The 27,265-nt window shown below is 38.2% G+C and overlaps 1 protein-coding gene across 12 annotated transcripts in view; it reads right to left on the bottom strand.

The window, feature by feature from the left end:
• Positions 1-27,265, bottom strand: part of ATE1 (arginyltransferase 1) — a 164,816-nt gene that overhangs the window by 108,047 nt on the left and 29,504 nt on the right. For 4 of the 12 annotated variants that reach the window (XM_090056727.1, XM_090056722.1, XM_090056719.1 and 1 more), the window contains exons 6-9: positions 26,598-26,830; positions 24,328-24,456; positions 23,136-23,264; positions 6,824-6,856 (exon numbers count right to left, since the gene is read on the bottom strand). In XM_090056727.1, the coding sequence (XP_089912853.1) occupies positions 6,824-6,856; positions 23,136-23,264; positions 24,328-24,456; positions 26,598-26,830 (524 nt within the window). The remainder of the gene's footprint in view (positions 1-6,823; positions 6,857-23,135; positions 23,265-24,327; positions 24,457-26,597; positions 26,831-27,265) is intronic. The other 8 variants (XM_090056720.1, XM_090056730.1, XM_090056723.1 and 5 more) reach the window with 4 other exon arrangements.

Below are 27,265 nucleotides of genomic sequence, written 5' to 3'. Positions count from 1 at the left end.
ATCTAATATATTGCTCTATTACAACTCAAGTCATACAGTAAAACCTGTTTACAGTGAACTGTACGATTTTCAAATTATAATGATAAAGTAATGCCTCAATTCCCTTCAAAGCATTTCAGTTGCTTTTTTACTTTTCTTAGAGGCATTTTACTACTTTTTTTATTATTTTTATGGCAGGCATAAGGTGATTTTGCCTCTTGTGGGTACAATGTCCGTTCAGTACAAAAATTGAACAGCTAACTTTCCAGAAATATCTGCACCCATCTACTGTCTATTATCCAATCTCTAGCAGGGAAATTAATGTGTCATTCCACCACATGGTACGATTGTACATTATAACATTATACAGGGTCTTCATAAAGTCCTTGTGCACAAGCTAAGTTATTAAAGTTTAAAAGTGCACAAGGACTTTATGAAGACCCTGTATAAAGGAATGTTATGCCATTCCACAATCATATGGAAATAAAATTTTGCTCATTATATTTTCTCTAGTTCTGGTGGCTTTTACCAATAATTCTTATTATATGGCCAATGGGTAGCCAATCTTTTATAATTTTTAGGCTATACATTTTAAATAAAGGGTCATTGATAAAAGCAGCTGCTAGACTAGATTTAAAAATTTTTGCTGGTCTTCTCATAGCTGGCAAAAATTCTCTATATCTACAAGGAAATACATTTGGGATGACTTCACAGTTTTGCTATGCATCTTTATTTCTCTCCTCTTGCAATATAAACCACTAAACCACATTTCAGAGTTCTTTGCATCAATAAGGATTCATATGACTGTTACAAGCTTTAAAACTAACTTTCAGTTATTTATGATAATCTTCCAAATACCACAATATTATATAAAAACTAAATATCAAACTCACTGCAGTGTATTTGGAGTATTAGTGCACAGTCCTCTGGCTTGCCTTAGATAACTCTGTTTGCCAACAAAGAAACTATTTTCTCTAAACAATTTCAAAAACAATGAAAAAAATAATTTTACATGAACTGGTATTGAATAAATGATAGTGTTACCTCTGTTTTATTTCAGAATGTACTTACTAGTCTAGAAAATACAAGGGGAAGAAATCAAGCTAAAGAAAATTGTGAAGATTAATTACAGATGTCAGCCTAATCGGAGTGGGAAATATGCTCCTATGGGCTAGTTAAGGGAAATATTTATTTTTAACAAATAGGGAGTGCTGCTGCTTTTCTACAACAGTTTGTTACAAGACAGACTTCACAAAGTCATTAGTCTTTGGACTGGAAAGTATGATGCTGCAAGAACTTATACAAATGTTTAGGTGATGTTGATGCTACAAATTTTATACAAAAGATGATGCTGCAAAAAACTTCTACAAATGTTTAGGTTTATTCAATCTGAACAGTCACATTAAGTAAATGGAGTCATCTACACAGTGTAAAACTGGAAAGAGGTACTAAGGTCTTTGCAGGATTAGGGTCTTGGAATGGACCAAATTGTAAAATACTTGTATCATCAAGCATACAGACATCATCTCCAGTACCGCTGTAATACATTTGTAACTTTCCAATTCTGGAACCAATGCAGTGGCTGGCACTTCTAATGTGTACCAACTTTAGTTTTAAAATACTTCTAACAGAAGATGAAATGCTTCAATTTAAAAAAAAGCATTTATATAAGAATGTTTCCAAGGTTCAGTTTCCTTCTATTTTTTGACCAGAGAGAGACTGGAAATCTAAAGAGAAAATGCTGGTCTTCATCTGAAAAGTACTTGTTGCTTCAATATTCTTTGTACACATCAGTGATATCATTTATACCAGTTTTAAAAGTTATAAATCAAAGTTATAAATGGTATTTTCTATCAGTTAACCTGATTTCTGTTGCCTAGGTTGAAACACAAATGACTCATTCAGAGAGTCATGGCAGGAGTGATAACCATAAAAATAAACCCACTTTAAGTGCCTATCTACACAGGGAAGTTATAGCAGAAAAAGCTACAGTATGAATGGTGAATATACTTATTCTATGCCACACATCCACACTGCACAGCACAATATGATGTAGCTCTAAATCAAACTAGCTCAGTTAATGGAAACAGTATCATTACATCCAAAGGGTAAATTATTCTGGGCAGAGCACCAAGCTAATATGGCTGTACTACTGCCAAAGAGGGAGTTCTCTTACAGAAGCCCTCCAAGGCCAAAGAAAAAAGACCTTATTATTTTACTTTTCAATTCCTTGAATTGTTTTTTCCTTCTTCCTATATCTTAAATAAAAGATTTTCCAGTAGTGATTGACTGCCATCTGCACTGTTTAAGGTTTTTGTACTCAAAATGTTAAATCAGTTCAACTGTTTAATGCCGAATGGTGACTGGATCACACTAGCACAGGGGTGTCCAGCCTTTTTGAATGTGGGGCCAGATCATGAACTTTTTATCACTTAGTGGGCTGGCGAGACATATTCAAAGACCTCACAGGAACCGGTATCACATCACCCCGCCAAAATGAAAGTACAGAGTTTACTTTTGTTTCCCGTCGCAGCACTTCGGGCCTCAGAAAAAGGCTTGGAGGCCCGGATGGCTATCCACAGGCCACATGTTGGACAAGCCTGCACTAGCACCTCCAAGACCATTTATTCCATCCGAACTAAAGTAACAATGTTCTGAGGCCACCCGGTGCTTGAAGTCCTGAGGTATGGAAAATGTGTCCTAAACCAAGCCATCCTTCTCACAGAGAAAAGATAATTCTTCATACCCTTCCTACTTGTAGCAAAATCAACTCCTAAGGCTCCCAACAGCTGGATGATTTTCATCTGTAAGGATCATTTTATCTGCAAAACTCATAGCCTGCCCGCTCTACCAATCCTTTTCCTGTGCTGATGCACCTTGCATAACTACAAACTGACTGAATGGCTGAATTGATCTTCATCGCACCTCTTGGCAGTTAAATTACAGCTTTAATTCACAAAGCAATGGCATCTTGGAGAAAGTGAAAGAGAGGAACCACCTCTACCAAAGCCTTTATTTCTTACTGTGCATCAAAACTTATTAATGAGCATTTAGACATCAAAAACCAGTTAAAAGGTGCATACTTCCACTATTTTCAACAATCTCTTGTGTTTATGTTGGTCCAAGGCATTCCCAGCCAAGTGCGGGAAAGAGGGCTGCCAGAGTAGCAGGAAGAAAATATATTATAAACAAAGTAAAACTACTCTTGCATTGGCATTAGCAGATACAACAGAAAGTAACTGAGGATTCATACATGCAGATTCAACACATTCACATCCCTCACACCTTGTACTGCAAATTTCTAGAAACTGGTTATTATACTTTTTATAGTAAAAAAAGCCAAATTTCACATTCATAATATTCATAGTTATTAGAATTAATAAGGATTATTAGTAAATAATAATTCTTCCTGTGGCTATGTTTTTATTAAAATATAGCACGCGGAGTTCTGTACTTATTTTTGAGACCTCTGAACTTCAGGCTCAGTTAGGAAGGGAGGATAAAACTTAAAAAGAAAAATTACATCCAAGGTCTCTTTTTCAGCTCCCTTAACCAAACCCTAACTTACTGGTAAGAGATATTTAAAAATGATGGCCACTATACAATCACCAGAGCGGCTCTGTGGTACTCTGTGCAGCAGCAATGTAACTGAAGACTGGAGAGAGCACAGCCTTGGCCAAGTATGAGGTCTTGAACCAGTAGGGCAGAACATCTTTATATCTACACTTGTAATCAATGAAGAAAGGAAGAAACTGCAAATAACTGGCAGTTAAATGCAATCTTAATCTATCTTGCTGCAAACTGTAAATAAGAGCTAATAAAAGTAATGTAGAATCCCTATAAATACCAATTCCATTATTCTTAGTTTTTAAAACACTAGAATTCATTAATAGTCAACAGATGTCTTCTGAACAGCACTGAAAATTAAAAGGGTCACCTATAAAAATTTCAGAATTAGCTTTGGAATGAAAATTTTTTGCTAGTTCTGTTCTTCTAACCCACATTTTAAACATTCCATAATAAATCAATCCTTAAACTTCTTAAGTAGTAATGCGTGACTTTTCCTGGATTTACTAAGCATGTTTAAATATTTTTAGAAGAGCTGATCAGTGAAGAAAGTAGTTAGCTCTCCAACAAACCAGCTGTCACAAGCACATTCTTTCTTCAACCTGTGGCTTTAGCCACACATAAAGGCATGCCTGCTGCGAGAACTACTTCTCTGCTATGTCCTAGAAGAACGACGCAAAGGTACAGCATGGCAATGACAAGGGCAGTAGCAGGTATCTGGCATGAAAGGTCATGAAACATAAAGAGAAGAAAGGGCAGCAACAGAATGGGATGGAAGCAGCACAGAAGCCCAAGGAGGAGTAGAGAGAGAGAGAGAGCTAGTAAAAGGGGAGAAGGAAAGAGAGGAAACATTTTTTTACATCTATTTTTAACATCTCTGCTTAATAAAAGTTTAAAATCAAAAGCATTACCCTGCCATCCCAGCAGCTGGAATTTCAGAGTATTATTCACTACAGCCATCCTTCCTTTGCTCCCAGTCCCCCGTTTGTCCTTTTAGTGACAACAATTATCATTTGTGTGCAGAAAGAACTACAAATATGAAGTGCTACCTGGTAGGCAAAGAATATTGTATGTCTCTGCTTTAACAGCTATGTATTTCCTTCCAGTAAACACTGAATACCACAAGTCTTATTGGCAATATGCTTATTTGTACTCATTAAATAATGTTCAACTATTTTAATATTTACATGACATATTGCCATACTCTATATCACACTACCAACAGTTATCTTCTCTATCCAGTCTGAGATGACACTAATCCTTATGGATAAGAAACAGCTAAATGCTCATTTACTGCATCCAACTGAAAAAGATGGTACAGGATTCTATTTCTTGCCATGGAATTGTCACATATTGCATCTCAAAAGAAGTAAAATTTTCTGTTCTTCTTTAAGAAATGATGGCTGTAGCTCTGACTGAAATGCAAAATAAACCAAGGAAGGAAGATAATTTGAATATTGGTGCTGAATGCAGCTAGCTGTGACACTACAAGCTGAAAGTAAAGGTTTAGTTTTGCTTTGAAATTACTCTTGTTCGAAATGGTAAAAAGGCTGCACACCACTGGAGACTGGCTTGTGGAAACTGTTTCAGAACAGAGAATTTCAAGAATCCTTTGGCCTCTGATATAAAACTCCTTTTATTTAACATTGTCTAATTGAAGACATCTGCAAGTGGTGCCACACAAAATTTAATTCAAGCTTCAAAATGTCAATAAAAAGTGTCTGTAAGAAAGAATACTGGTATAACCTAGTAGGGAAGTGTACATCAGCATCTATGTAGCCATACAAAATTAGGAATATAATGGAAATCTGCTGCCTGACTTGACGAGGTGATAAAAGGCCTTTTCCTATAAAGTGAAATGAGCTCTATTAGTCTTCAGCTTACAGGAATGTAAAGGAGGTCAACTCAGCAGAGAAAAGTAACAATCTCTCCACACATGGCTTCATTCAAACTGCAACATATCAAATTACTTGTGTAATTACAATGACCTGACAATTTCATTACAGTCACGTGGTAGTTAACTCTTTAGGACTGACAACAGTCCCACAGTACCACATTTTTTCTTCGGACGCTGTGTACTAGAAATGAACTGATTCCATATCTTGGCCTAAGCCATCAACTCCAAATAAAATAAAGTAAAAAAAGGAACAACAAAATTAAATGATTTTATTCATTATTTTTCTCACACAATAAAATACATTTTCATGCAAGCTACATTTTAGCACATATTTTTCTGCAAAATTTCCTTGAGATAGAATTTACTGTTTGATCATTTCTACTGAACTTTCTACTCAATAAAAAAAATTCAGGGAATGATAAAAAATGTATAATCAACTTCCTCCATACACCCCAACTCACCCATTATTCATTCCTTCTCTCTCTCAGCCACAGCTAGCTGTGTGCAGATACCGCAGCCAACAAAAACAGCAAGCTACACCTTCAAAATTAGTGATCGTATAGGATCATAAGCATAGGAGTAAAATGCAGATCGTAGAGCTCTTAAGGCCCAATAAGATGGTACACCTCAACTTTAAACAAAATGAATCTTGAAAGAGTTAAAAAATTAAATAAAATCATATTGCAGGGACCTAACAATGGATGAAGGTAAGCAGAGTAAGATGGGAGAGATTACCACATCTCTGCAAAGGCAGCAGAGGCAGTGACTAATTTACTTTTTATACCCCCTAAAAAACAAAAAACCCAAAACCCTTTTTCACAGTTCTAGTAAGCCTTGGAGGGAGGAAGGGAAAGAACATAGAGGACTCTGGGATACTGGGTGTCCTCAAAACCTGCAAGAAACAAACAGCTGTTCAACTTCATGCAGAAGGGGAAAAGTTCTTCATGTTTAAAAGAGCTATAAATTTCTTGCGGAACAGCCATTTTTCTTCTACAAGAAAGCCCTCAGATAGCTATGTGCTGTCTTTCTGGCTTTTCTCCTGGCACAAAATGTAATGCCAGTACATGGCCAGAATCAGAATTAGTTCAAAGGACAATAAACCACAACCGATACGCATTAAATCAATCTCTTTAAAACAACATGTACACATTCCCTCATTGCTAACTGGCCAAGGAGGTGGCGGCTCCATCCCTCATTGGCTGAGGGGGCTGGTGCCCCCTGCCCAAGAGTACGTCCTACATTCTGGGGATGGGTCAGTGGCCACGCAAACACTAATGTATGTGTATTGTACATTTTTTACAGAAGGTAGGAGAAACAAAAAGATGCACCAGTCCAGTATTAAGTACTTCTGCTATTTTAGACTTAATATTAAATTCTTACCTCAAGTGGAGAGTCACAGAGGAATCTTGTGAACTGCATCGGTCGGAAGGGTTTGCCAGAAGCACAGTCCAAAAGAATCATCGAAACAAACAGAATACACAAAACAAAGAAACAATAAATTTGCATACAATCTTTATTATTTGCATGTATTATTTTTCAATTACTAACAGTCTATGCAAACTCTATGACTATTAGATGTTTTAAAGCCGATAAGCAAAAATAAATTAGTTCAATTAATTGCATCGTTTTTTCTAAAAACATACTACGCTTCTTGCCTCCTAGTTCTGAAAAACAAACTATAAATTAATTTTACAGGCCCATACTAGGAGGAACTGAAAAAGCTATATAAGATTATGGACCCATAACATAAAACGTGCTTCCGAGTTATTCCTATCCTAAATTCACACTCTACACAAGTTCGAAGTCTCTGCTCTCCCTTCCTTCCCCTCCCTTGCTTCATCTCTCTCCAAGCTCCTCAGTCGTGGAATGGCATTTCCTGACTCCACTGGCATTTTTCCCATCACCAGAGCTGGGGTTGTTAAGCCTTATCTGCTGGGAGATTGGTTACTTATAAGTATATCACAGATAAGTGTGCCAACTTAATCCCATGAAATGCCAACATCCTGAAAGTGCAAGCAAGAGCCTTCCTTCAACTTATATTGAAGTATTATAAATAATCTACAGGAGAAATTCAAAACAGCAATTCTGATTTTGCTCAGGGTAGTAAAATACTAGAAAAATGCAATTATGTGACTTACCTAAAAACTATTCATTTGTAAATACAAGCATGATTTTTATTATGTGGAAGTTGCCAATATTTTAAAAAGTACAACAAAATGTCTGTTATGTCCAAGCTATGTCTTTAAAAAAGTACATATTTCTTTTATTTGTTTTTTAACAGCTGTTAGATGCTGCCAAGTTTGATTCACTCCCTAATGAACTTATTTCAATTTATATATGCTATGGAGGAATTCTTCGTTAAAAGAGACGTGTATGCAAGTAATCATCTGATATATCATTTGCTGCAGACATTTCTTTCCTTGGAACAGCAGAGTAAAATAGGCACTAAAAACAAAAAACAATGTTGCCCATATTGCCAAAATGCAAAATACCCCAACACAGCTGACTTCAGAATCAATATATGTATACTAAATATTAACTTCCTCTTGCTTATGGAAGTCCACATTCATTCACCAGAACTACTATAAAACAGATCATTTAAAAATTGACTCCATCTCCTGGAAACTGCATGGATCTGCAATATATTAACTGAAGAATCAATGGAGTAGTACCAACTGAGCAGTAAGTCATAACCTAGTATTTAGATATATTAAAAAAGACTGATTCTAAAATAAATGACAAAATTAATCAAGAGCATGAGCGAAGTCAAATTTAAGGTTTTTCCTAGCCCACTATTTTTAAGTTCTCTTTCAAATACACATTTCAAATCAGATATTTCAAATAAGTAATATCTAGTTGAGCTAAAAGTGATAAAAGTAAAAATATCTGGACGTGCTTAATGGAATAAAAAGGAATTTCTACAAGCAGCTGCAGAGGACAAGGCATCTTGTGTGTTTTCTATAATTAGCCCTTTCAGATTTACTCACAACTAAGGTGTTTGATACCCTGAGTACCTTTGAGTTTTGTTACAGGAGCATAGGAAAACAAATGGCTGTAATATTCTAATTCCATTGATCATTCCTCAAAAAAGTAAATATTTTAAATTTTCAAAAGAGTTACTCAATTGAGGCACACTAATTATAATGCAAGAAGAGATTTATAAATTCCTACATTGCTTGTCTATTTTTTATGACTTCAGTATCAATCATTATGGCCAATCGTTTTCAAATATTCTGGCACCAGAAAAAAAATAAACCATGTGTTACCAATTTTGATGTCAGAAGACGCCCAATAGCTCTTAATCTGTAACTCTAGCTTTACAGTGCAAGTTATACCCAATGGGTGAGTAAACTGAGCCAATGATACTTTTCAAACAGTTTTAATGATTCTCAAGTCCCTGCTGTGCAAGTCCTTTGTTTTACTATAATAAAAAGATTTTTTAAAATCGAAGTCTTAAAAGTTTACATAACCATAACTTCCATTTGCCAGTATGTATGTTGTTGCAGCTTTCTATAAGGTTTGTCAGAAATGCACTCTCATTGCAACTGCTACCCAATAGTTTTGTGAAGTCAACTTCCAACAGAATATTGAAAAAAAGGAAATAGCCTTCCAGCTGGAAAGAAACAATAATCTGGAACCATTTCACAATCTTCTGAGAAACTATTTCAGGTCTTCTACTTGATCTAATCACTTTTATTTTTTTCTCCATTTATGCTTGTTACCATTCATCTGCCTAAGTGTACATGTCCTAGTTTAATTTTCTGGGCATTTCACTTAAGAAAATGAAAGTTCTTACAAAAGCAAGGAACTAATTATTGCAGAGAGACCTACAGTTCTGGTATTCTAAAACGTTATGAACTCCACATTTATAATGTCAAAAATCAACCAAACAACTGCTCATTATAATCCAGGAACATAAGCCACAGTAAGTAAATTTAAAGGAGTTTAGTTTTGGGACTAATAGGATACTTTTTAGATTGGCTTTCCTTATTTGCTTCATATAATACTCAGTTAATAGAAACAAACTATATAGGACATGAATACAATTAAGAATTAAACTTCCCCCATGGTTATGTTTCATCAGCAAAACAGAACATCACAAGAGGTATATACTGAAATATCTACACTGGGCACAACACAAACTCCCTTTCAATCTATTTTACTAAGAACATACCTAAAAATAAACAGCACCATGAACTGTAATCAGCGTACACAAAAGTGATGGTACAACTGTGTTGCGTTTTGGCACCAGCAGGACTTGTGAGCGTTAGAAAAGGTATTAGATTTTAACTCAAGACCATCATCTCCTCTTCAGTTGCACAGAAAGTGTAATCAAACTGGCAGAACTGGTAGCTTTGCAAAATCCCAACTGGAAGAAACGGTCTAATGCAGTGATTCTCAACCAGACTGCCACAGCACTAAGATCCTCTTAAAGGTGCCACAGCATGCGGCAAAATATTAGTGCCATTTGGTTTGCAAACACCTACACATGAATCATAAGATGCTCAGATATTTCAAACCCACTGGGCACATCTGGACAAGTCACTATGGCACAGTGGTTACTGCACATTTATTTAGTACCTATATAAACAAGTACTAAATAAATGTACAGTAACTGGAGCTACAGCGCAGCAGTGCCGGCGAACACCTTTTAAGTGACATTACTGCACAGTAGCCTAAAACTACTGTTCTGTAGCGTCTTGGTATGGCTTGTGCCACATGACGCTGCTACTGCACAGTCAGCATCTTGTGCAGACACACCCAACAGTGTCAAAAACATTCTGCCCTGCTGTGATCTTTCAGAGGTCTTTGCACCAGAAGACTGCAAGCTAACAGTTGACATTTTCCCAAGAGTGCTTTGAGTCTAACAAGGTTGAGAACAACTGCTCTGATGTCAGCCAGAAACGTGCAATTCAAAATTGATATGCATGTCTCACAAAACAATTGTGTACACATTTATAACGCACCGCTATAAACTGGGATATAAATATGGACCGAGTTTACAGCCACTTATTGAAAGAAACTACTCAGCTTGAAAGTATTTCTGGACATGCTTTGATCAATATACACTATTAATTTTATTCCCAAACCAAGTAATTTTTGGTCTTTTTAAAAGTAAGAACACACACTTATGAATTCAATGCCATGTTTATCCTTGAATAAAGAAGCTCCTAAAGGGCCTGGTGAATTTATATCAACCCACTTGGAGTCCTGTATCTATAGGATTTTAGTTTGATCCATAACGGCCTCATGGGAAGACACCCTTTGCATTATTTTTTTTTCTTTTGTTATTTTTGGTACCAACAATGTTTTAATAACAGAAAGTTCTACATTGTTTAAAAGCTACGTGGAACCTTAAGTACACTGGCAAGAACTTTTTATAAATCCATCACATTTAGAGGTGCCATACAGCTGGATAACAACAGAGAAAAAAGTGAACAAGGCAGCTACAAACTTATGGTGCCAATCTCAATAATACACAAAGTCCTAGAACAAATTTTGAAGAAAAAGATAATTAAAGTTGTGGAAGTAAGTGGAAAATGAGATAAAATGCAACATGGATTTAACAAAAACATATCATTCTAATTTACCCTGATCTCAGTTTTTTTGCTAATTATTTTTGTTTTAGGAAACCACCGTTAAATCTATCAGAACCCCAAAAACAATTTGTTTAAGTGTTATATGAGAAATTCTACATTTAACTGGAGAAGATGAGGATTAGTAGAATCTGTAGTTGGATAAGGAAATAAAAACAGACAGCGTGAAGAAAAAAAAAAAAAGGAACTGTGTAGCTGGATAAAGGTTACTAGCAGAGCTTTTCAGAGACCAGTCTTATTTGATATTGATAAAAGTAGGAACTTTTTCTGTTACGTCAAAGTTGGGAGGGATCAGCAGCATGGAATATCATATAAAAAAAAACAATTACATGACTGAAAACTGGCATAACAGAAAAGGGCTAGAAGTTAATAGTACAAATAGCAAGATCGCATGCTTAGGAATTAATATGAATTTCTGCTGTATGCTAGGATCTAACTGGAAACAAACAGAAGAGAAAATCTCTTAACTACCGACAGATGTTACATAAGCACCTATGTGACACCTTGTGAAAAGACAAGAACATGTATCAAGTTCTCAGCCATCACATGACTAAACTTCTAGAATAGCCTTCCAATAGGACTAATGGGAAAGAAAACCTAACTAGACTTTAGATGGACCTTGATAAATTTATGAATGCCAATCAGACATGGCTGCTAGGAGTAGCAAGGGAGAGGACTTGACAACCCAAGAGGTTCTTAAATGTCTTGTTCCTCGTCACATAGCCAGCATTCGTTCATTTGGTACTTGGGACATCGTTTCACTGACCCGTGGTTTTACAGCTCAAACTGACAAACAACTACATTTGAAAATGCGGCAAAGTACCATTTTGAAGTCAAAAAAAGAGCACAAATGATCCTGATCAGCATCATTGTAAAATAATAAATTCCCACAACAGCACTGCCATTACATTCAGGGGATTTCACACCTGGATGAAAACTCAACTTGAGAAAAAAAAGCTATCGTATCAGAATTTCAAATCCATGATAGACTAACCAAAATTGCTAAGGTTTTTATTTGGTCAGTTTTTCCTTAAAACTGCTTAATATCTCTCAGCCTTGTACGAACTTCTTGTATAACCCTGGGTAAGTTACTTTATTTCCTCCATGCCTCAGGTCCCCATGGGTAAGTTATTTCCATCTCTCATAGAACTATCTCCATCTGTCACAATTATTACTGGGCAAAAAGATACTACAGTGATGTGGGCTCTGTAAATAACTAGAGAAAACAGTTTGCATATTGATAATTCCAGGTTTTTGTTTTGTTTTTTGTTTTTGTACAGAGAAGATCAGACACATGGGTTGGAAATTTATAAGGATACAGAACAGCAGATTCACAGCCCCAAAGGTAGCAGTTAAAAAAATCAAGTGCTGGCAATGTATAACAGTTGACAGTTCTGTCACCAGACCGAGTAACAAAGCAATTGACAAACTAACATTGTAACATGAAAGTATCAATATGGGAAGTACACCTATGAATAGGCCAGAAAGTTAAAAAGTTGCCTTAATAACTAAGAGAGTTTTAATCAGTCTCACACTGAATGCTCAGGAGAAAAGAAAGTGGGAAGCTAATGCATAGGTAAATCTTACGCCTTGACATCTGCAGTCTGCATCATCTTTTAAGTTGTTTTCTTGCATACAAGTAGATATATGGTTACTAAAAAACAGAATAGTTCCCTTAATGTTCACTGGATTTCAACATACTTTTTTTTAAATTAGTTCAACTGTCTTTCCAGGGAGGTAATGAAAATAAAGGGGGGTAGGGGGTGGGAAAGGGAAGGAAACCTATTAATGACTACATCAGTAACATTTTTGCACCTTTTTGAACAGTGAATCTTTGTATGCCATTAAATTATTTCTTCCAAGACTAATATTTAACTAAGCTCACGGTAAAGAAGTTGTCCAGTTACCTTTGCAGTGGAAACTGAGGGACATACTATTTTTTATACAAGCTTGTCATTATAAAATACTCCAAATAACTGAAATGAAATACTTGCTTCGGTAGGTCTAAATGGCTATAAAACTGTTCACTCTTGCTCTTTGTGAAAACTACTGCTGAAGTTTTATGATCATGTATGGAAATGTTTTCTAACTTATGTAGCCACCACACAGTTTGTTTTGGTTACTCTGCAGCTGCAAACGTTTCCTAAAGACAGACTAACGAAGTCCTAAAGCCTAAAAGTTGCACTGAAAACAGCATGTGGCACAGACAAAAATAACCACACTGATAATGGCAAATATGAAGGAAAAAGGGACGAAAAATAATTGCATATAAAAAAGAAAATTATGCAAGTATTTCTGAATTATAGTAAAAGATTCAAAGCTATCTTAAAGATGGACTCACTGGGAGCACCCACACATGCAAGCACATGCGCTTGCAGCAGCTCAAATAGAAGCAGCGCAAATTTGAGCCAGGGCTTTTTGCCTCGGCGCACGTGCTCGGACATGCACTTTATTGTGGAGCAAATTGTGACACTTGGGGCAAAATAACCCTGCCTGGCTTCTCCTGGATCTGCAGCAAGGGGTGGGGAGCTAGAGCCCAGGGACAGCACAGGTGTCCAGCAGTATGAAAAGCTGCCCTGTCCTGACCCCAGCAGTACGAAAAGCTGGCAAGTAGCTCCGGGCTAGTCACTCTCAGGAGCTTCTGGGGCCCAGCCAATTGGTACCTGGGGACACTACTCCTTGTGCCAGCTGGACTGCTGAAGCAGCCCTGAGAGTTCCCTGCACCCTCTGCCCACTACAGCAGTATGATAGTGGGGGCTGCTGCCTGGCTGTGACCTGCTGCACACCTGCCAGACCCGGATGGAGACTACACAGCCAGTAGAGGCATCTGCCCCTTTGGACCAACTTCCAGCGGGCTGTGGCTGCACAGCTGGCCTTTGTGTGGCACTACTGCCATGTGTGCCCTCTGCCTGGCCATCTGGGCAGCTATCGCCTGGAAGAAGTTCCCAGTATGGTAGCCTGCTTTGAACTGTCAAAGCATGTCCTCCTGGCCCCATTTGGCCAGGAGGTCAGCTGCCTCCAGCTGGGTCCAAGATGACAGCTCTGAGCAGGCAGGGTCCTGCCACTGGCCTCGCTACCAGGAATTCTGGTGTTCCCTATTGAAAACTGAAAAATCCCTGATAAAAAAATCCCAAAGTCGCACTGTAAAATACCCCAAAATCCATGTTTCTCCACAATTAAAACAAAAAACCAAGACAGACAGAGACACAGAAAAAGACAGAGAGCATGTGCGATCAGTTGGACAATATTTTATTGATATATCTACAGTGTTAAAGCAATTTGGAAGCCTACCAGTGTCTCCATCATCATTATAAAATGAAATCTAAATACCTATATTTTTGCTGTCCCCAAACAGGGGTTACACCCCACCCCAGCAGGGCCCATGAGCTCCACCCCAGCCCCCCAATTGCTGCCCTGCCTGGCCACATCCCCCACTGGCTCCAGCAGCCTCCCCAATGGCAATCCTACCCAGCCCCACCCCCCTGCTCCCCCAGACTCCCAATGGCTGCCCTGCCCAGCCTCAGCCCCCGCTTGCACCCCCAGCTCCCTGACAGCTGCCCTCCCCACCCCAGGCTCCGGCTTTTTAAAAAAATAAATAAAAGTCTCTACTCACCACAGGAGCAGGGGCTGCAGGGGCTCTGAGGCCTGCTGGCAGAGCATCCCCCCCCCCACACACACACACACACAGAGCAAAGGGCAGTGGGGGGTAGCGGGGCCTGGCTTGGGGCCACTAGTGCTGTCAGCTTGCCCTGAGCTGTGTGTGGGGGCCCCCAGTGATCCCAACAGGCAGCTAGAACTGCAGTGAGTGCCAGGGTAGGGGGTTAGTTTTTGGTGGGGGAGGGTTAATTGTGGGGATGCTTGGGGGCAGTAACTGGGGGCGGCACAGGTGGGGAAGGGATCGGGGATCCATGACCATGCCCTTCCCCACTTTTTTTCACTTTGGGTTTTTTTGACCTCTGGATATCCAGGGGTCTAATTTTGCCCCTGCTCTGCAAACCTGCAGCATGGGGAACCTTTTCCCATATGTGCCTACTGCGGCTTCTGAAAGGGATTTGAGACGCTGCAAGAGGTACACGCAGGCTCATCTGGATATAAAGGCACAATTATAAGCCTTCATAACTTTAAAGAGAATAAATGGAAGATAAGCTTGAAATAGGGATAAAACTACAATGACGCACCAACACACAACTGGCAGAGATGATAACTAGAAAGTCTTCACAAGAACAGATAATAGAAACTGAAGAGAACTTTACCTGAGTTCTTATTAAATGAGACAAATGATGCTAATAGCTTTACTTGCTAATAAATGAAACAATGTTGTAACTGAATGGTAAATGTTAATACCTCTACATGTTACAGGTATTATGCAATTACATGATTAATTATGCAATTACCTAGATACAAGCTACACACGCAAAGCGGCTATCACTCAATAAAAAGCTCCAACTAGCTATAAAGTTAGACCTTGAAAATGTGTACTAACTTTATAGCTAATGGTGTGGAGCTTTAATTTGAACATGTAGCAAAGTCTTCCCTGCAGCTTGGAGCCCTGTCAGCTGACATGGCTCCCAACTGCAGGGGTGCACCATGCCTAGCTAAAAAACCCCAAGCCCCAGGGATTGCAGCAACTCTAATCCCCTTCATGCACCCCTGAGCCCTAGGGATTGCAGCAGCTGCAATAATCAGGTTCTAGGGGTTTCATGCACCCCCAGACCCAGGGGATCCTGGCTGCCATGATCTCTAGGGGTGATCCCCCCCCAGGGTGCAGGAAACCACACACATTCTCTAGCCCCTGCAGTGATCCCCAGAAGTTTCCCACACCCCCAGGGCAGAGGGGATCATTGCTGCAGCAGCAATCCTCCAGCTTGGGGGTAAAGGGGCAAGCTCACAGCTGGGGTGCATGGGGCTCCCAGCTATGGAAGCTTGCTTCTTGCCAGTGTAGAGGGAGCCTGTAATCAGGCTCTCCATACGCCAACAATAAGGCACAATAAGATCTAATACATAATCCCACAAACCTACCACTTGCCATTCACATGTGGCATGGTAGGAAGCACAATAGTATGAATTATGCAAAAGATCCCATCATGTTTTTACCTGCATGTGTAAAGGCAGCCTATTGTTTTATAAAATAAGTATTTGTCAATCCTGATATTTACTTTTAAGAAAAAAGTGAAAATACTTGGATTTGTAAACTCAAAACCCACTTATGCATTTCAGCATACTACAAAAGCCTTTCATTGTCATTTTAATGATGTAGTTTTAGATTCAATATTTTAGCTTTTAGTGAAGTTTTATAAATGAAGATCATACGCTGATATCTGGCATGATTTAACAATCATATCATTATTGATTTTTTTTGGGGGGGGGGGGGGGCCAGAAAAATACCTGTTACATGTCTTGTCTTAGAAGCGAGGGAGTCAGGATAGGGATGAAGACTGGTCACAGTGCCTTATGTACAGAAGCGGAGTCACTAATGTTCTGTGAAAATGCCCCTCAATCTCCTACCCAGAAGTATGGAGATTATTGTTGCTGTCCAAAAACAGCAAGACTAAGTACAAACAGTCAAAAAGCCCAAGGCTGAATCAATTAAATCTTTGCAGGCTTCTCTAAACTGCCTCGATGAAACCAATAAGAAAGTAAACTGACATTCACTCTTCAAACTGGAAAGGCAGCCACACCCCTGTAGTGGCCCATACTAGTAGCCAAAGGTGAGGCTAAAGCATGTCCCCCAGCCCGCCGGCCACTGCAGAGAGCCCGAAGCCTAGCCTAGCCCAGCTGGGGTCTCCTCAACACAGGGGAAGGGGGAAGCCGCCAGCAGGGCATTTCTCCCTCTCTCCTTCAGTCCCCGAGTCCCCCTCATCATACCCCCTCCTTAGCCCAGGCAGGATCAGGATAGGCTGTTGGGAGAAACAGTGCCCCACCAGACCACCAGCTGGATCTTCCTGGCAGAAGGGAAGGGGGCAGAAAGGAAGCCTGCAGTGGTCTGCTGAGGAAGGAGTGGGAAGGAACTCCCCCTCCCCAGCTCTAGACCCCCAGCTGGGCTGTGTCCAGCATGGGCAGGGCAGAAAGTTTGCATACCCCCACACTCTTCTGCTGCCAGAGGAGGGAGCATAGCCGGGGGAATCAGCCTGGCTCAGGCTGGAGTAGAGCCCTCACCCAACCCGTGCCAGGCACAGCCCAGCTAGAAATCCAGAGCCAGGCGGGGGGAAGTTCTTAATGGAGGCGTTAATCCCCCTACTCGAGCAGTAGCCAGGACCCAGGCTGATCACCTAGCCATGCCCCCTTCTCAGCCAGCAGGCTGGCGGAGAAGCGAGGGGGGGAAGGGAACACCCCAGCCCCCGACTCTGGACCCCCCTGGCCAGGCTGTGTCTGGCAGCAATAGCTAAGGAAGGGGGTAGGGCGGAGGTGTGGGGGGGAAGCCCAGAGTGGGGGCTTTACTCCCCCCACCCAAGCAGGGAACCAGGCCGATCCCCCTGGCCGAGGAAGGGGTGGGGCCAGGGGAGTCACCTGGCTCCCAGCTTTGGGGAATGGGATGCTGTAGGGCTGTGAGTTAACTTGAATTGGGAGGGGATCTGGGGCAGAAGTTCCATAAACCGGTTTTACCTGGATGAATATAGTATCAGACTGAATTAAGTCTGATACTACATTCATCCACGTTCATCTTAAACCAGTTTCAGCCATTTTGAAACTGGTTTATATGCACTGAGCTTCTGTTCTCTTACAGGTTTAAACTGGTTCCTGATCACTTAAATCAATTTGTGTGTAATATCTGTTGCTAGGCTTACAAATAACATCTGCGTGTACACATGTGCACATACGCATCTAAAGACTTCTCCCACGAAAAAAAATATAGCATATCTATCACTAATTCTCCTCTTTCAGGTTGGGGAAGAATATCCCCCTTAAGAGGCAGCCCACAACCTGGAAAACTAGTTTCTTGTCTTGTCTCATCTCGTCTTTCATAGCTGCATACTATGAATTTATAAAGTGAAAGCATCTAGTACCATCTGGTTACCCTGGTTTCCTACTCTCTCCTACAGTTCAGCCAGAATAACAAATAGCGATCTCTCCAAATAAAGAGAATACAGCAGGGACTAATAACCCATTTCACTTCCATGCACTGGATTTCATTGTGAAAGTTCTGCTGTTCCTTAGAAATTATATGAAGTATAAAAGAGCATTTACCTACCTACTTCTCAGTTTAGGTATGTTTCTTAATTTAAGGTCAATGCAGAGAGAAAAGAAACTGACATGTTAAAGTCTGGCCAGGTGTCGTAGAAAAGTTTTAAAATTTCTTCAATACACTTACACAGCCTTTCTGGATGGTTACATAATACAGGCAATTAATCTCAAAAACAGTCACATGAATTGCCAACTAGCATGCAAATCATGTGTAAGAAAAGGAACTTCAATCCATTTTGGTACTTTAATATTCATAAACATGACTTCTTGCTAATGAGTGCATTCAGGTGTTTAGTGGTTACAACATTATCACGATCTGCTTTCAGAACGGCTCTGAAGATTCCATACTGGAAACTGACACAGTACTTGACACTTTAACCAATCATTAAAACATAGTGCCACAGTCTAGCATGCTCTGGACTGCACAATAGTCTTTTCATAAAATCGTAAGTTTTCACCCAATCATCAGAAACTGTGGCCGGGTAGCAACAGCTGCCAGCAATGCACCCAAAAGGGTCTATGGGGCCAATCTCAATGCTATCAACACAGAATTTAATCCTGAAGGCCTGTATAGATGCATAAATCTCGACATTTTCAATGATTCATTGTTGATCAGTTGCTGCCAACCAACTATACAAAGTAAAGAGAACAGCCTATATGTATGCATCTATTACTTAAAACAGCCAAATCAATTAGTTGAAACAAGATGTACATACAGCTTACTCTTCTGTCTCCACTACAACCATGGTACAGTAGCTAATCTGGTACCACAGATTAAATGTAAAAGCTATGGACACCTACAATCACTGGGAAGCCTTAGAAAAATACCACATAAATATTATTAACTACCACAATCCAATTATGCAGGATAAATTTTGAAAGTACTGGCAAGATTAGTGGCTTTCAATAGCATCACTGACATGGATAAATCCCTAAGCACCACTTGACCAATCTTTCGCGTAAACTGAACTTTCATTCTGATTTATTTTCATTTTATTAAACACCAAAGCAAGGCCACACCCAGAGACATGCACAAGATGTCATTTCTAGGGATTGTGCTCAATCCCATGGCTTCATTTTAGCTCTCATAACACTTTGAGACCACCAGAAAGTCTCTCTTTCCAATTTCTGTCTCAAAGACCATTTAGAATCCTTCTTAGCACCAACATGAGAGGACAGGCTGAACTTACGTTAATTCCTTGCCCTCCTGAACTAGGAAATGCTGTTACACTCCGTCACAGCCCTCTATGCTGATGTTAAAACTAATGCTTAGTAAACAATTAAAATTATGTATTGCTTATTTTGAAATTCTTCTTCTGAAATTCAGCTGATATCACTAGAGGAACCAAGGAAAATATTTTCTCTGTAAATTGACAGCAAAACATTTAGTGCTGCAATACAATGTTTTCTTGGATACTTAATTGGACTTAATTGATTACCTAAAGAAGAGAAGAAACAAGTTTACTTGGCAAAATATAATTTAGGTATAAATCAAACACTGTTGTACTGATTCCTTATTTGTAAAGGCAATAAAGAGTTGCCTGGTCGCAACAGCATGACAGCTAGTTATTTTATCTTTCCTAACTAACACTTTACTTTATCATTGCCATAGTCTGCTACAGTTATATATTGAAAAACACTGAAGAAAAATCAACAGGTAACAATAGCCTAGTTCAAACATATGTCAGTGAATGGTTCATCTGAGTTTGACCTCAGGGTGATTTTGAAGTGCAGAAAATAACAAGAGCAGCTGAAAGAAAACCAACACTTTCACATACATATTTAGTCAAATATTTTATAAATGTACTCAGAAAATTAAGGATAATGTTCCTAAAAAAATAAGGAGCCTATTTTGCAGAAAAAGATAAGAAATACTCAGATCACTAATGAAAAATGTGAGTTCAAAAACCCATATAAACCATTTCTCCATCCTAGCAAATCAATATTGTACATGAATGCAAAAGAGTACGTCCTTTTCCGAAAACACACGTGGACAAAATGTGATTTACTACAGTTCATTTGCACAGTTAAAGTACTCATGAGCTGCTGGGCCTCTATATAATTTGTGTTTTAAGTGATAATGTACTCTGCTCCAGAACATACAGAATAAAAGACAATACAATCAATAGAAGACTCCCCAAAATCCATTATCCATTTATTTATGCTAAATGTCTTCAAAATATACACCTCACAAATAAACACTCTGGTGCATAAGCATGAACACTATGATAAATTTGTTGTGCATAACAACAAACCTCCTCCATACTTAGTTTTTCCTACCTTTAATAATTTCTGCACTTACTTTATGGCTTGACTCATTTCCTTAGCATGGCTTATCATATGCATGTAACCACCACCCAAGTGGAGCACAAATAAACATATAATTTAAATGTGTAAATAAATCTTTGCAACACTGATTTCATCTGCATCTTTTACTAAACACTTAAACGCAACAGTATAGTTTTCCACTATTCCAGCAAAAAATGAAAAGAAATTAAAGTGTAGTGTAATAGCACATTTACTGTAAGAGACAGACAACAAACCCATTATTTACACAGCCTAACACTTCCCATTAAATATTTAAATGACTTTGTTTGTTTTTTTAAGGAGATGTAACACCTTCAACATCAGGAATTTTAAATTCAGTAGGATGATAGCCCTGGAATTAGAAAGGTTACTTCTGTTTGTTTGTTATAAAAAGCCATTCAGATGTGCATTATAAACTGTCAGAAATCATTTCCTGCCTGTATTTCACTCAGTGGGGTTTGCTAGAGATTTGCTGCTAAATTTCTTGAACAGCAATTATTCTGCCATAACACATATTTAGAGGGGAGGGAGGGGACCCAAATGTTATTAAACAAGGGGGGATGGGGAATACCTTATGTTTAAATAATGCAAAAGGATAAAACTGCTCCAAAAGAAAACACCAGAATTGAATTGAAGCTATAGACAAATACTAAATTTTCTACTCTTACAGAAACATTCCATCACTTTTTCCATCAGAAAACATTGGTTTGTAATAAATGTGCCAAAAAAATATCAAAAGAGAAGGTTTTGACCTTTTTTGGAACAAACTAAGTGGTAGTATAAAGTTTGGCTTCTGTCAACATAACCTTTGGGTGTCCATAACTTTTCTTGCCTGTAAACAAAACCCTGAGGTTCTGGGGCCAAGTTAAATGATATCCATGACCAAGGTAAGTTTTCTAATGGCACAGCGCTACTAGTACTCGGTGTGATATGTGTACCAATGCAAACAGTTCTCCAAGCAAGTCAAAATGCCACTGTGCCATTGTGTCTATAACAGTAACTCAGTGAACTGAATGCAACTTAACTGAATTCAACACGGCTCCCTAAAGGAAGTTTACCACCAAACTTGAAATCCCCAACGTGTTTTGGAATTCTCTCTCTTCCTACTAGCCCATGCCAATAAGAAATTTCATGTACAGCTAAAACTCTGGCTAAATTTTGTGTTGCTGACTAGATAAGGAAAAAAGTCTTGGATGTCTCTGATCTGATCGGGGGGAAGGGGGGGTTGAGGGTGAGGAAAGGAGGAAGGGAGAGAAGTGGCTGTCTGATTATTTACCAGTGACCACAGCTGAAGCATAATCGTGCCCTTGCCAAATCTACTGAAATTCTGACTTATCACGAGGAAAAAGATGGGGGCAGTATTCTCAGAGCTACCCAAGCATTAACACCCAAAAATTCATATCAAAGATTAGCTATGACTGGAATACCAAAATAGCAAAATATAACACCTCTCAGACTAGCTGCAAGTGAAAAGCAGTTATACATGTACCCTAGCTAAACCTGGGTATGCACCCCCGACTCAGGATTATATGATTTTACATGAATCATATAATACGGAAATTTGGGAAACAAAAAAAAAAGGACTGTTTTGCATTTGGAGGATGTTAAAACACATTTCTTTAAAGGAACATTTTGACTGCTAGATGAACCAGACAAGAGTAACATAGAGCTCTTTTCTGTTCATTTTTTCAGTCAGTCACTGAAAGAGATTGCCATTCTTATTTTAAAAACAGTGTTAGTCTTGTTGTCCCAATGTCCTGACAGAGCAGCAAGGTAGAGAGGCAGTTTATGGGCCACTAAAGAAATTGTTTATTAGGAAAGTAAAACTTGTCTTGATTTAAAATAAAGCATTTATTCTCCAGCATTTCTCCTAACAGTTAATAAACCACTCTACCTTCCTGTGCAAAATACCATTGCTTGGTCTTTCTCTCTGAGCATACATGTTCAAACACAGCATAAATATCATACTGAATAGCTGCGGGCTATTAGGCTAGGACAGACTTCTTAGAACAGACCAGGTCTGCCACTAGGAGACAGTAGCAATATTCTTAATGCAATATATTTGATTTTCTCAGGAGAAAAACAAATGGACCATAGGTGATGTTATTAGCAACATAAAGTGAACAAATGGAGATTAAAATAATAATTAAAAAATGTACTGGATAAGGTAATAAAATGAAGTAATACGACGTCAAAATTTGGTGAAGTACAAGTGAAATAGTGAAGTATACAGTTATGACAAAACAAATCATCTAAAACCTGAAACATTTTAGATTTACAAAGCATATTTATTCATTATCTATATTACCATATTGCTAACTATTCTTTCAAGTGGAGATTTGACTATCTTATATCCTTAAAACTGTTAGATGTAATTACAAGTATTAATACTAACTTTGCTTTGAGTTATGACTGTGATAACTGTCCATTGTTCACCTGAGAAAGTTTTGTCTGTTTTGAAACCTGGCACAGAACATTAGCCAACCTTCTCAAATTGTAAAAGCAATGATTTAATATTTAGAGTAGTTCAAAGAAATCCCATGTGCTACTATTTATCTGACCTTTATCAAAAAAACCTTGGTAGAGGTCCATGCAGTGAACTGTACCTGATGCTCATCACAGTCAGAAGGTGTATCCTGGTGTATAGCCATCTGATACTTGGCAAATAAGGCAGCTGACTGGCTGAAGGATGATATGAACTGTGGGTCCTCAGAGGAGACAGGTACTAACCTCACCTTCAGAGCAAGGAAAATACAAGCATAATGTTTAAGTGTATATATTCATATTACAAGCTTCTGAAGGTAAGGCTAGTGTAAGATCTCCTCCTATCCATCTCAAAGCCTCAGCCATCAGTATTCTATCTTACATGGGGTAAAGCAAGGGAACCCCATGCGATTGTAACTGTGATATTAACTAAACTGATATTTTAAATTAAAATTTACTTAATTCAGATGTATCCTCAGTATGGTACTATTATTTTCCTTAGTGGTAATGAACAGCATAATAAAACATATACATTATTTTCCTAGCTGTTTTCTAAATTGTTCTATGAAAACAAATGTCTTATTTTAATGGCACAGCCCTACTTAAATTGGTTTAATTATTTGTCTCCCATTTAGTGATCAAATATCCCTGCCTTTTCCCAAACTCCTGCAGTTTTTTTCTGTTTAGTCTCAGAGAAATAATTTGCCTGGCAAGGTTAACCATTACATGCTGTCTGTTCATTATAACAATGTGTAATTTAGATGGAATGCACTTATTTCTTCTTTGAGTTTAAATGAGAAGTAAAATGCTTTAAACAACTCCTGTAAATCTTAAACTAGTATTTTTTTTTTTTTACAAGTGATAATCATTCTGCACATATTTTCGTTTATATTGCACTTGTCTTCCCCACACAAATATTCCCATTGAAGTTGATCAGAATTTGCTGCTTTGAAGTTAAGGTTTTATCTGGCCCTCACCATATCACTGCGCAAGTGATACAGTATTAAACCATGCCTATTAGCTCTACTATAGAACACTTCCAAATTCTTTGAGACAAAACAAAGATATCTTTTTATTTCTGGCTGCAGATCTGTGATACCTACAATAAGACATACAAACAGGTTGCACTTCCAGGACATTGCTTGAATTTAATTCATTGTTCCCTTGGTTTTCCAGGCTTCCATTTGGTCATGTATATGTATATAGTGTAAATATTGGATATGAAATCCACATTTATTTCTCCCAGAGTCCATGCAAGACATAAAATAAGGGGGAAGTTGAGGTTTTGCATAAAATTGTATTTAGCCTTCTGACCTGACTTATAGTTGGTTTATCAGGTGGGTCCTTGTGAATAACCATCTGGTAACGTTTATAGACCTGGTAAGACTCCTGAAATGTGGCTTTGAACTGGAAACTTTGTGGAGATGATTTCACCAACCTCACCTTCAGAAACAGGTTAAAATATTTTTTACTGCTATATCATGTAATAAGCAGATGCACTACATAGTTCTTTTTGTATAAAAATTTTTAACAAAAACAGCAAACAAAAATACATTTGTACTTGCTGAAAGAAAGATCAGTGTTAAAACATCAAACTTAACATGCCAATTAATAAATTAGCTCTCAAACCTTTCAGACTTTTCAGGTGTTACTTTAAAATACATATTATTGGAATAGGTTCTCTTTTATTTTCAATGCATGAAACATGAAACTTAACAAAACCTCTACAGCAGAAATCTGTAAATATTGTTCAGTAACTAAAGCCAAGAAGTGAAGCATCATTCATCATTTTAAACACTGCCCCCCACATCAGTTTTAAATGTGCTTATGCTGAAGGGTCAAATCATGCTAGAAAAGTATTGCAAAGCACACAAGGCCTTACAAGTCTGAAGACTACTGTCTTTGGACAGAGACCACCCACTGATAGGGATAATTCCAAAGGAATTGACTTTTTTTTGTTAAAAAGGAATGAAAGTTGATGCCTCATCACTTCTATTTCCTACCTGTTAGCTGTTGCAGGAATCACAAATTACCAAGGAGTTACAGAAGAATGCATCTGTCCCTTCTCTTCTACCCTCACTCCAACTTTTTAAATTATAAAATGAAAATACCTGAACTGGAACTTTTAGTTTATAGTGAAATATGACATCACATGGACAAACAGAACCTCCAGTCTGGGTCTCCAGAGAAAATTAAGGCCACGTTCATTTTGAGAATACTTTAAATGCAATGCGGTTTTCAGTTTTGGGTTGGCTGTCTTTGCCCACCCAATCTACTGTGCCCCATGAAATAATCTCTCTATAGCCATCCTTGCTTTCCTGCAGGTCCTGTTCAGCTCCTATATCTCCACCTCCTATATGCCTGGCTTCCCCCGCTTGCCAACCTTGCTTCCTTTTTAAAATGAGCACACACACCCCTTCCTTTTCTCCCCAACTCCTCTGAAACTTAACCCATAAAGAACTAGAAGACTTGGAAAAAGAAGTTAAACACATGACAAAGCACTTCAAATCTTCATTATAATCTACTGTGGGTGAATTTTCTTTTATGCAATTAGTACAAAAAAAATGCACTGTACTTTCCAACTACAGTTAATATTTTCCAGTGATACTATCCATGGCGGTCAATAGCTCCCAAGCTATTGATTTCCTGCAAGATGTCCTATCTTATATTCCAGGAATAAGAGTTTGTCCAGTATAAAAAAAGAGAAAGAAAGCTCAAGAAGTTCTCCAGACTTCAAAACATGCCACCCCAGTACCCATTATACTATTAAGTCTTTCATAATTTATAAAATAGCTATAATGGCAGTCAATACACTTAGCTAAACAAAATTTACTCCCATAAGCTCTATGACCTGCTAAAGACCTTTATCTATATCAAATACAGTTACAGGACAGATGTCTGTGTTATCCTATCAATCCATCTGCAAGAATAAGCCTTGCTTTCCCACCAGTTTCATTATTAAAGGTGGCTAAACAATAAGGTACTTCAGAAAAACATGGTGAATCTCTCTCTCAACACTCAGAGAATTCAGTCTTTTATTTGAAAATTCATTTCATACCCCATGACTAAAAATATTTTGTCAACTGATGTAAAAGCCACAGCTAATATGAGTTACTCAGAAAATAAGAGTCAGAGCGCCCTCTAGTGTCCCAATGAAGTTACTCAGTACAGTACCATAAAGACTGACACCCTATTTTCTACCCCCTCATATTTAAGATCTTTAAATCTTGAAAGGCATTTTTAAAGTATATTTAAAAGTTTAGAAAGACTGTCAGCAAACCCTGGTGATAAAAGCTATGCAACTTTTGATTCTGAAAATATTACAGAAATTTTGACAAAAGTTGTCTTCCTCTAAAAGTACATATTTCATAGTAAAAAAAAAAAATTTCAGAAGCAGGAAAAAATAAATAAATGACCTTTCTACAAAGCACTTATCAGTGCTCCAACTTTTTTTTTCCATTTTAAAAGAGTCTCTTCCAGGTCAAATATTTCATCTAGCCTTTTCCCTAAAAACTGATTCTAATGGTAAAATAGTTATTTTACATATGATTATTATAAATCAGTAGTAATGTAATCACCAATACCTCTAGCTGGTGTATGGCATCCTCAGGTAAGGAGCTAAAAATGAAATCTTCAATGCATTTTGCTTGATTTGTTTTGGATTTTGAGGTTTCAGAGAGTAAAACCTGAGGTTCCACTTGAAGTAGAGGGTCTTCAACCATGCGTGTCTGGTTCTGAAGTAGTTTCTGCAATTTTCTTTCCCTCCGTATATCTTTTGCTTTTCGACAGAGTGGCTTGCTCAAATCAGCCCCTTTGCCTAGAGGGACATAAAGAAAAAAAATAATCAAAGTTTACAGCAACAAGAACAGCAGCAGCAGCATGAAAGATTTAAGTCAGTGACAAATAATATGTTGATTAAAACTGCAATAATTATATTTTAAAACATGGCATTTACCTTGCAGTTTCTTTCATGTTCAGAATACTCTACAATCATTATCTAAGATCCTTCTGAGACAGTCTGGAAATCAATATGGCATCTTCACTTAAATTATATGCAATTAATTTGGAAATCTCAGTTCAATAAATACAGTAGTTCCCCATCCTTTTTCTTTTTTTGACATGAATTATCTGTTATCCTAGGATTCTATTTTATACCAATAGTTGCATCATTATAAGTTATCAGGGGGGTTGGCAGCTGAGAAGGAAACGGGCACCTGTAAGCATTTAGGTCAGTTTGCAATCAAAGACAATA

The sequence above is a fragment of the Crocodylus siamensis genome, chromosome 7, assembly GCF_052110815.1.
Source record: "Crocodylus siamensis isolate JL-2025a chromosome 7, ASM5211081v1, whole genome shotgun sequence".
Classification (NCBI taxonomy): Eukaryota; Metazoa; Chordata; order Crocodylia; family Crocodylidae; genus Crocodylus; species Crocodylus siamensis.
The sequence above is the reverse complement of the archived record's forward strand: the minus strand, read 5'-3'. Positions and strand labels throughout refer to the sequence as shown.